Source organism: Scleropages formosus, chromosome 9 (genome assembly GCF_900964775.1).
Source record: "Scleropages formosus chromosome 9, fSclFor1.1, whole genome shotgun sequence".
Classification (NCBI taxonomy): Eukaryota; Metazoa; Chordata; class Actinopteri; order Osteoglossiformes; family Osteoglossidae; genus Scleropages; species Scleropages formosus.
In genome coordinates this window covers 8112211-8123955 of record NC_041814.1, presented here as the reverse complement: position 1 = coordinate 8123955, position 11745 = coordinate 8112211, and the positions used below count along the sequence as shown (strand labels likewise).

At 42.2% G+C, this 11745-nt stretch overlaps 1 protein-coding gene across 2 annotated transcripts in view; it reads left to right on the top strand.

Moving 5' to 3' along the window:
• Positions 1–222: 222 nt before the first annotated feature.
• The window catches only part of rabgap1l (RAB GTPase activating protein 1-like), a 101584-nt gene continuing 90061 nt past the window's right edge, over positions 223–11745 (top strand). Inside the window, exons 1-4 of one of the 2 annotated variants that reach the window (XM_018726766.2) lie at positions 223–916; positions 9732–9930; positions 10044–10236; positions 11445–11649. In XM_018726766.2, the coding sequence (XP_018582282.1) occupies positions 9793–9930; positions 10044–10236; positions 11445–11649 (536 nt within the window). In that variant the 5' untranslated portion in view covers positions 223–916; positions 9732–9792. Of the gene's footprint in view, positions 2132–9731; positions 9931–10043; positions 10237–11444; positions 11650–11745 lie in introns of both variants that reach the window. The other variant, XM_018726765.2, reaches the window with a different exon arrangement.

The following is an 11745-nucleotide window of genomic DNA, read 5'->3' as shown; positions in this document are numbered from 1 at the left end:
CAGTATAACGCACGTACAGTATAGATAAAGCAAAAGGCTGTAGATGTATGATGATGATGTAGCTATAAATATGGGTTTTGTGTTTAAAAATGACGAACACAGTATATATGTTGAAAGAAGGTACAATTTTTATGTATGCATAGGGAAAATTCAAGGCATGCAAAGGACTCACTGCACTATGAATATGGAATTTACATGTACTTATTTTCATACAAGGACATGTTTAACGTGTATACATGACTGTGACATCATGTCATGTGCAAAGGGCCGCTGCTGTGTTAACAGTTGCTGTGCGCACACGAGTGCAAATGGAAACGGAATCTGGATGTAGGTAGGGACTCATGAACTTAGTCTTAGGGCAGCAATTTTAATAAACTACACACTCCTCTACAGAGCACAATTTGCATGGCAAAACCATCACCAGTCATGCCACTGCTACTTCAGTTTTGTGTGAATTCCGCACAAAGCGGCTCACTTTGACCAGACTCTCTTCTTCCGGAAAGTGGTTTTGGGAGAACAGAAATTGGGCGCCGCACACACACAGCGCAGGACTTCGCTGTGGGAAACACTCCCCCCTTCGGCCGCCGACACACACCGTCTGACACCACCGTCTCGCTCCGGCGACCCGAAGCTCCGACCGCGCGCTCGTCCTCGCTCTTCTCACTTCTCCACTCTGATCCACAGCGTGGACGCGCGCGGGACGCTGAGTGGCTCGCGGAGCGAGAGTGCGCACTGGCTGAGGCGAGACCGCACGCTCGTCCTCGTCGTCCCTCATCGCAGCTCCCGAGTTTCACTTGCGTCGACTTTAAACGCGCCGGCGTGGACGCGCCCGGGAAGCGGTGAGGTTCGCGAAGCAGGAATGTGCGCTGGCTGAGGCGAGACTGCGGCGCGGCTGACAGCTTCGCATTGTAAACAAGTAAGTTGCTTCAACACCTCAGAGACCGCGTCTTGAAATCCATTTTTTTTCCATCAAGTTGCACCGAGTTGACGTGACGTAGACACTCGAGGAGCTTTGCGTGCCCCGACACAGCCCCGGTGTGTTGCTACAGTTCCGTTGACTCTCACTGTGTGTGTGTGTGAGACATCCATAGCATTTTTCCAGCTAGCTAGCAGGAAAGCTGCACTACTTCCTGTCCCTCGGCCAGGCAGGCAGAGCAGGCTCAGCAGCTGGCCGGGCTCTGCCCTTCATCATATTCTCATGTAAACAAATATAATCTCCACAGACGCTTTAACACACCTATCGGCTGTCTGTCGGTGTTTTCATCATGGAGCTGTGCCCCTTGTCACCCCTGTGCCCGCTGTGCTCTGCTGCTCGTTTCCGTCCTGTCCGCTCGGCTAGGCTAGCGTGTTGGCGCGTCGCGGGGGTTCTGTCCACACAGGAACTCTAGCTGTGTGCATTCAGCGGCGCTCGCGCTCTGAACCAGGCGCTGCGTGTCACGCGGACGTGTCCGCGGCCCGTCGCGCGTCGGTGTGCAGCCGTTACAGCTTCGGAAGGGTTTGGCGAATGCGGAGGCGCACGCTTGCCTTGAGTGCCTAGTTTTTAAATACTCTCTCTCCTCCCATGTTAACTTTTTCGGCAACTCAAGTAAAAGCTGTCTGTTTTTATCGCCGCGAATCCTCTTTTACGTTTATTTTTTAGTTTCGGGTATTTAATCGCACCTCCTCCTTCGCACTTGTGAGCTAACAGGCTAAGTAGTATTACCGCTGGAGCCTGTACGTGTACCACGATAGGGGGCACGTGGTTTAACAAGTGTGACAGGCGACAGGCTGCTTGTGTTGTCGAGCCTTGCTGCTGCTGCTGCTGCTGCTACTACTGCTGTTGTTGTTGGGAAAGTGGACAGCACACGTATTGAAACGCGCTTCCGTCCCGTCCGAAGGGAGCCGCTCTGCTGGTTATCACACAGCGTACCTTGGTGTCCACGCGCACAGCGCGCGCTGTCACTTCTGCGCTGGCATGATGATGCTGAACACTGTACGAAGCAGGAAAAAATAATATGTCATATGACCCCTGCTTTGACTGAGAACTGCAAGATAGACTGGAAAAACAGGTCGAATGCAGGAGGGATGTAAAACACAGTAGGGCACAGACAGAGAGGTGCAACAAAGCTCATGTCTGACAGCCTAAACTAAGGTGTGTGTGTGTGTTTGGGGCACGTGGCAGTGCATTTGTTTGGATGCTATGTTTGCATTCTTGGAGCATCATCCTGTAAGGAGTCCATTGAGAGACAAGGATCCATCTGTCAGCAATTCGGTCAGAGGACAAAACACCTCAATGAGACAACGCTTGCATGAGTATCCATTTATCATATTATTATCATTATTATTCTGAAGCTGTTTACCTGATACTTTAATTAAGCAGCCTGAAATATTTCATTCATACAGCTCAGTCTTTTACTGGTAAGTGCCTTTGCTCAAGGACACAGCAGTAGCAGGGAATGGGGCTTGAACCAGCAACATTCAGGGTAGAAATTCATGTCCTTAGTAGTTGTACTGTCTTTTAAAAAGTGCTGTATGTGCAGTGTTTGAAGATGGAGAAAATCTCTTTATTTGGAATCATATTTGCTTTTTCGTTGTCATTAAAATGTTTGTTCCAAATTTATCGCAAAAGTTTGCCTTAATTGCTATTCCCTGCATTCTGGAATTTTTTTTTTCAGATAGATTTGTGGGTTGTTGCATTTTATATTTTTACTTTAATGACCACATGTCACATCTTAGTCCTATAATTAATGTGTCGTTACCTCTTCAGGATGACCTAGCTTCTAGTGATTATGGGTGTGTTTGTGGTGCAGAGTGCATTTTTCACAAAATGAATAGGCTGTGTATCTAGTGACTCCTGAACACACTCCCAAGTCATATGCATGGCTTTGTCTTTACTGAGAGAAATCTTGTTTTCTGTAGGACAGCACACACTCTTTGAATGTAGCACATAACTTGGCATGTTGGCTCACCTTTTTTGTTTCAGCTCGGTAGTGCAACTGAGTAAATAATACTGGCGGATTACTACATTAGGACTACACAGAAGTGCATTACTGAAAAATTCCTTGTTAAAAGATGGTAATACTTAATTGAAATAGCTTATTATGCTACTAATTTTGTCCCAGACAAAAGACTCGAGCTTGACGGGTTGCATGATTAAAAAGGAGAGTAGAAACTTGTAGAAAACCAAAAGAATTTTTTTTAAAAAAACTTAACGTATACTCAGGTACAGAGGTGTACAATTAATAAGCATTCGCAAGGGAAGAAAATTTCTTTTTGATGTATACTGGTTTTGGTTTCTGTTCTGTTTCTTTCCTCCAGAGCACTGCAAACATCACCAATACAAGCAACCTCAGTGTGTAAAGTGGCAACTAACTGCTACAGAAACTGTTGCCTATGTATAGTAGTCCCCCCTTATCCGCGAGTTCGTTTCCGCGGTTTCAGTTACCTGCGGTCCGAAAATATAAAACGGAAAATTCCAGAAATAAACAGTTCATAAGTTTTAAATTGTGCGCCCTTCTGAGTAGCATGATGAAATCTCACACCGTCCCACCAAGGACGTGAATCATCCGTTTGTCTAGCATATCCACACTGTGTAAGCTACTTGCTGGCCATTTAGTTGCGTCTTGGTTATCAGATCAACTGTCACGGAATCGCAGTGCTTGTGTTAAGTAACCCACACACACTATCTGAACTGCTTGGTCGCGGGGAGCCGGAGCCTAACCCGGCAGCACAAGGCGTAAGGCTGGAGGGGGAGGGAAGACACCCAGGACGGGACGCCAGTCCGTCGCAAGGCACCCCAAGCGGGACTTGAACCCTAGACCCTCCGGAGAGCAGGACCCAGTCCAACCCACTGCGCCCCCCCTTAAGTAACCCTTTTTTTTTTAAAAAAAAAATTAAAAACTTTTTTTAAAAAAATCAATACTTATGAGAACTTGGGCATTGGTCCTTAGTTTTCTTTCTTCTTCTTCTGTATAGGAAAAAACTTAGTATATATTGTGTTCGGTACTATTCACAGTTTAAGGCATCCGCTGGGGGTCTGGGAACATATCCCCTGCGGATAAGAGGGGACTACTGTAAAACTTTTTTCATGTTGCTGTTGAGCAATATACAATGTACAGATTTGCTTTTGTGTTATAAATTAATGTAAAAAAAGATTTATATTTAGATGGTAATTGTAGGATCTGCATCCCAAAAAAAAATGTGTCCAGCAGGAGTACAGGTATCCCTTGCTTTTTGAAATTTCGCTGGACACCACTTTGCTTTTACGAAAGACCTGCATTACCTGCTTTTTGCAAGAATAGCGTTCAGCGTTTTTTTTTTTTTCTTTTTTTTTTTGCAGCAAGCCGTTACAGAAGCAGCGCGCACCCAAGTAGCAAGACTAGCGCCGCCTTGCTCCTTCCCCGGGTACTAGTCAGCATCTCAGCTGCAAGCCACCATAGCTTTGAACTGTGTCTTTGAGCATCTGTACGTTATCTCGATTTATTTTGTGCATCCGTTAACAAGATGTGTCCTAAGGTATCAGAAAAGCCTAAGAGAGCTTGTAAGGGTGTTACCCTTAGCGTAAAACTGGACGTAATTAAGCATTTTGAACGGTGTGAACGAATATAAAATCACCATGCAAATTAATGGTAATTCCTTCTTTGCTTTACGCCATTTCGGCTTACAAAAGGTTTCATAGGAACGCTCTACTTTTGGATAGCAGGGGAAACCTGTACTGAGGGATCGGTGGTTGACTAAACCTACACAAAGTGCAGGCTGCAATAACATATGTCACAGTTAAATGACACCTGGCCAAAATAGGAACGGGAACTTATTTTCCATTGTGAATAATTTTTCGTAAGAAATGCTCTCACTGTTATAAGGGAAATTGTTTTAATTTGCACAGCTCTGGCTTTTGTCAAACTCTGTTGAATAAACTGGAGAAATTGCTGCTGGAGGAAACTATTACCTGCTATGTTTAATATTAATTTTTCACATCAGTATGTGAGTCTGAGTGTAATATGACATCATTTGAGAACTTTCATTCACTTTTGTATAATTTGTGATTGAATGAATACGATATGACGGGGGGTGCTGTGGCTCAGTGGGTTGGACCACAGTCCTGCCTTCCAGTGGGTCTGGGGTTCAAGTCCCGCTTGGGGTGCCTTGCGATGGACTGGCGTCCCGTCCTGGGTGTGTCCCCTCCCCCTCCGGCCTTACGCCCTGTGTTACCGGGTAGGCTCCGGTTCCCCGTGACCCCGCTTGGGATGAGCGGTTCTGAAAATGTGTGTGTGTGTGAATACGATATGGCCACGCGACTGGTTAATTCTAGCAGAAATATACGAATGGGGTAGGCCATACTATTACATTGGTATGGTGACAGCATGGTAAGGGCAATACTGGAGTAGTAATGCATGTTACATGGCAATACTACAGTTTATTCATAAATGTGGTCATGTACAGTTTTAATTTGATCTTCTTAGTTAATTCTGTAGTAATCCTGTGTTTAGAAAGTGGAATTCAGTGTTTCACTGAAAATGCTGTTTCACTGACCTAGCTTGAGTCTGTTTAATTGTAATTGGTTGTGAAAAATCAGTACCTACTGACTTTCAAATCATGTAAATTGGGCTCTGCTATGATGGGTCAAGTTTGAGTTTAAATGTACATGATAAGTTGCTGAATGCTGAACATACACTTGCTAAAGGTGCTGCATTATTACACAGGAGCACAATGCTATACCACACAGTAGAATTAGACTTGCGTACCATTGGGAACACACACTGAGGCTGAATCAGTTGAAACTTTTGTCTATCGCTTAATAATTTTTCCCTATAGTAAGCTATTATTTTTAGGTAGGCACCTAGACTGCTGAGAAAAGGGTTACATTATGGTTAATTTACTTTTGTATGCATCAGGGAATATTTTAAATGCTACTGGTTCTAGTTTGTTCAGTAGTTAATTGCAGAACTGAATATATTTTTTTAGAAACTGTATTTCTAATAGAAATTCTGTACCAATATTGTTATGTTTTGGTTATTGGAAACCTTCTAGCATTCTAACCTTAATAATCCGGTAGAACTTTCTCTGTTTTACATACTTTCATGAAGACTTGTATGGCGTGTAGTGATCTTGCAATTAATGTACTAAACACTATGCATCAACACCAGTCACTCAGGTGTAAAGGAGTTCTTTGAAGTTAGGCTTTGTTTTTCAGTTCTCAACTCTCCCAACATTGAGAACAGTACACACACACACACACACACACACACACACACTGTCTGAAACCGCTTGTCCCAAGCGGGGTCCCGGCAAACCAGAGCCTAACCTGGCAACACAGGGCGTAAGGCTGGAAGGGGAGGGGTGACACCCAGGATGGGATGCCAGTCCGTCACAAGGTACCCCAAGCGGGACTTGAACCCCAGACCCACAGGAGAACAGGCACAGACTAAACCTGCTGCACCACCGCACCCCCCTTCTGACACCACTACTCATTGTTTAAAAAATATGCTGTCCGCTCAGTTCCCCTGGAACTGAGTACACTGGTTCAGTTAGTACCTCACACCTATTTCCAGTCGCTCTTCAGTTTTTAGTCAGTCGTGTTTTTGATCTGTTGTAGTGTGTTGTGCTCTAGGTTCGGATGTGGCAAAGAAGGATGCACAGGCAGTGAACGTGACAAACGTTTATTGGAATACCGGCACCTAAGGAAATAATGCTCTTGGTCCAAGAACCCCTTTTCCTCAAGGACCTGCACCTCACTCCAGTCTTCCCAGCCTGCTTAGCACCCGTCAAGCTTTTTCTCTTTTTCCCACTGGCAAACACAGTCATCCCCTCATATTCCCCTTAAGTTCCCCTAGCGGTTGAACACTTAATTACATTTTTCCCACAATACAACTATTTACAATAAACTCCTTTTCCTGCTCAAACTCTCGGTAACACGGGCTGTTGCACTGTTCAAGATAAAGGTCAGTCCAAGAATAAAGGGTGGCTTTTGGTTCTGTTGTTCATAGCGTAACCTGAATTGCTTAACCTATTATAGAGTTATTTCCTGCCAGTTCTGGGTCAGTTTCTTTTAGTCTTTGTAACTGGATTGGTTCCTTTTTTGTCTGATTTCATATTCAGACTTAATATTAACAATTAAATTAAATTAGTTTACAAAAATGATCATGGAAATGAAAATAAATACCCTGAGTCTGCTATGATTGTTTGAGTTACAAATTTTGAAAGATACATTACATTTTGAAAGATACATTTTCTAATAAATGTATTTCTTTTTTTAATACAAAGGACCCCTCCCTGTTCAGCCTGAGTGGAATTTGCATGTTCACTGAGTTTCTTCTGTGTGCTCTGGCTTCCTCCCACATTCCATAGGCTATATGGGTATCAGATGGATTGGTGACTCTAAACTGGCTTCTTTATGTGAATAAAGATTGTATGTGGCCACCTGGTGATGGACTAGCTTCCTGTCCAAGGTGTACACTACCTCAATTTATATGCTTCCAGGATAGGCTCTGGACCACCACGACCCAGCACTGGACAGGTAGTCGATAATACATCAGTAATTTTTGCAGGTGGCAGCCAAATTGTGTTCTTGGTCTTGTTTAGCATTTTGTTATTTCTTTTAACCTTTCCATTTATACATTTTGAGAAGTGATAGTACATTTTTTTTATGAACGCAGCAGTGAGTAAAAATGATTTTGTGTGTGTTTTTTTTTTTTTTTTTTTTTTTAAGGTTTTGTATGTGTAATCTCTGAAATTCTGTTGATACAGCTGAATATCACTACTTGTGTTTAGTTAAGTACAAGATTTTTGCATTTGCTCATAGTTTACATTTACATTTATTCATTTAGCAGATGCTTTTCTCCATGTCAGATTCCAGTGAATGCGATGTAGTGTTATCAGCCTACATATTATTCACCCAAGGTGATTTATACTGCTAGTTACACTGCTTACAATGGGTCACTCGTCCATATACCAGTGAAACACACTTTCCCTGCGTCACTCACATATACAGACACATGCACACACACTAGAGTCACCAATCCACCTGAACAGCATTTCTTTGGACTGTGGGAGGAAACCCACGTGGACATGGGGAGAATATGCAAACTTCACACAGACTGAGCAGGGATCGAACCCATGTCCTCTCACACCACTTCGGTGCTGTGAGACAACAACACTACTTGCTGTGCCACCGTGCCGCCTCCATACTTTTTAACAAATATGACTGATATGTCTGATCAGCCTAAGAGCCAGTACTGAGATTTTTTTGGCTTCTGTCATATCAGAAATAAAGGGATCCCTGAAGTGGTGGGATTCTTTTGTCTCAGGTAGCAAAAGGGTTTCCAGTGTTCTGTTGACACAGATGTGTTGTCATTCATTCATTCATTGTTCCTATTAAGGGCACAGAAACTGAATCTAACTTAAATGGTTAGATACCTTCATGGTAAGTATCTTGTGTAAATGGCTTACACAATATTTCTGCATTTCAGTATTTCTACCTGTCTTTTTCTAATAAATTTGGGATTACCTTGCCTTGTAGTTGTGGTTAAGGATTGCTCGTTTGTCTTTGAAGATGTACTGTTTTGTCCAGATTTTCATTCAAGCCATCTTGAGGACCCAGTCTTTTCCTGGAACTGAAGGTGTGCAGTACTAGGTCTTGCTGCTGAATTTCCATGTGCGTTTCCTAGATTATGAGTGGTATCAGTGATACGTTCTGTGAATCCCAAAAGGGTCTTTGCTTGTTAAACTGTTCCTTAAATTTTAGTGTGGTTTCAGTGAGATTGTCTCTTATTGTATATTTCTTTGTCTTTATGCAGCTATTCTTGTGATGAACACTGGTTCATATGCTGGATTGTGACAAATTAATTGTACTCTAGAATCACGTGTCTGCATCCAAGTCTCTTCTTCTGCTAATGTAATGCACTCGTGTTCTTCTCTGAGATGTACTTCGCGTTGGAGAAAAGCGTCTGCTAAATGAATAAATGAAAATGTGTACTTCTGCATGCAGTCCGCTGTACACTGCGTTTGAAAAACTGTGCCTCTGTCCTTGTTTAAATGTCAGTAAGCTGTCTCTTTGTGTCTTCAGCAGTCATGGTTGTGTAGTTTCTTGTTTTTATTTTCCTACCAAATTCTTCACTTCCCGAATTTCTGAATTCATTTCACAAGTTTTTTTGAAAGGCACCTGGTTCCCCTTTTAATGTTAGTTTTGAAATCTTCTTTCTTGTCAAATTATGTAAATGCCTGTATGAAGAAATATTTTGTGACATTAGCCCATAGCGTGGGTGAAACAGTTTTTCAAATATTGCACTGTTGAACAGCATTATTGTTGAGGATAGATGTGGTTTGCTTAAAATGTGTGGAGAAAACATCGCTCCTAGCAAGGCTATGGCTTATAGAGCAGCCACGTCCAGTGTAGATTTTACCTATTGAATTTTTTTCTCAGATCGTTTTTTCCTCTAGTTGGTTTATATTTTCCGATAGCCTTGTTTTTTTTTTTTTTTTTAACCCTTATCCTTTCTCATTAGATATTACAATTCTAGCAAATTACTTTATTTCATGGGAAATATGTTTAACCAACCTTGAAGCTTAATTTAAGCAGCTTTTTGCTCTGATCCTGAAAATCCTATTACTGCTCCAGTTTTAATTCAAGAGTTCACATGAGTGCTCTGCCACTGTTAAGCTCAATGGGAGTTTAATCTGATGTTTAATCTAACAGTTGTATGTTTTTTAGCATATTTATGTCTAAACATGGCTTACCTGTCTATCTTATTAAGGTTCCTTGCTGCAGCAGGAGGTCTGTCACTGTGCTGTGAGGTGTGAGTTGTCCAACCTACCATGGATGACAGCTCGTCTTTGGGCAAAGTGAGTGGCTCCACAGAATCTGTGTCCACAGTCACCAGCGAGGAGTTTGTGTTGGTTCAGTCAGCTGTTGCAGGGTCACCTTCATGCTCCGAGGGGAAACCAAGGCTCAAGGTGTGTATGTGAAACAAAAGAAAACAAACTCAGTCACCATGTATGTGGAACATAGTATTTTACTTTGCTGAATAGTTAAGATTGAGACTTGTTTTTGTAAATCTTCATACTAGATGTCCTGGAATGGGAGTGAGCAACTTGAAAGGGCAATGGAAGAGGTGCTTGAGGATGATATGGGAGATGGAGGGAGGACAAGAGGAGCACAGGATAATGAGAAAACAGATGTGTTCTCTGATCCAGAGTCCTCTGAAACCCACAATATGAAGAAACCACCAAGGAACTTAGCCCAGGATGCCCTGCCTGCAGGTTTGCGCTTCACTAAGAATGCTATAGATTCTCACAAACCACAAGACTCATCTCCCTTTCTTCCCTCAGGGTTAAATCAATTGAAGCCAGCAGTTGCAGATTGCTGTGTCATGATGCTGGCAGCTGCAGAATGTAAATGGCACTCTTCCAGGTCATCCACACCAGGAGTTCAGCTTAGCTTGTTAGATGTTAGAAGTCATGGTTTGGAGCAGGTGCATTACACATAATAATTATTTCTTATTGGGAAAAATGCTGCCAGGAAAGTTACCGCATCAAATTGTTCTAAAACAATGATCTACTGAAGAGAAGAGATACATTGAAAGAAAAAAAATCAACAGTATTAAATGAAGAATTGTATCTGGCTTTATCAGGTGCTTCTGTAACTGGGCGTATAGACAGATGTGCAGTAAATCTCTTTACAAGTACTATGCTTCTGATTTGCTTACATTAGATGCTAGATATTTGGGGAGGACTTCGGGTTGCAGATGTATCAATAGTAGCCAAGTATTTTGTTCAAGATGATGTAAGCGCATAACATTTGAAAGTTTCAAGGGCTCACTCACAAAGCAATGCACAATGGGGCTTTGCAGACTACTTTGCCATGTGAGCTTAGGCCAAGAGTTCTAAAAACTTTTTCTTCTTTGCAGCTCTTTTAAGAAAACTGTACCACACCAACTGTGTACAACAGGAATTCCCCACTTTCCACTATTTTTTAACACTTATAATCTATATTGGAATGAGTAATAATTTTTAAAATCAAACTGTGAACTTCAGATGTTGGCACTGAAAGAAGTGCAAATACAGTGATTTTAAAAGTAATTTTAAGTAATTTTGGTTATTTTGCTTACCTTGAAATATAGCCTAATAGGACACATTTGCTTAGTGACCCTGATTTCCTCTTTTTTATGACTTTCCTTTCAACTCAAAGCCACCAATAACTACAATACTTTGTCTTGCTTTGAGTTTTGTCATATTATTTATATAAATGATAAAATTTATATAAATTATATTTATATAAATATTATTTATATAAATTTTATCAATCTGCCAACTTCACTCCTATTGCATACAAACAAGCTTCATAATAAAAACAGTTTTTGAATTAGAAAAGGGAAGTTGAGGTGAATCACCAGTCTCTTTCCATGTCCCTAGCTGTTACAGCTAAGTACATTATACATTGATGGTGTTGTCCAAACTGTTCCCACCAGGTGCATGTTGTCCAGTGGGTAGTGGCCCTGTCGAGGAGGAGGACAGCGTCCAGTTCAGCAAGCTGTCATACCTGGGGTGCACTTGGGTGAAAGCCCCTCGCAGTGAACCTGAAGCTCTTCGGGCCATGTCCACCCTACGGGCAGAAAGTGCTGTTCCCATCCCGGTCACCCTCTACGTCCCCAATGTGCCTGAGGGCTCTGTCAGGTGAGGCACTGAGTGTGGAAGCCACAAACATACATGCAGGGGTACAGGTATGTTGTAGTAATAAAATAAAGTATTTTTTGTTAATAGGTATTGGAA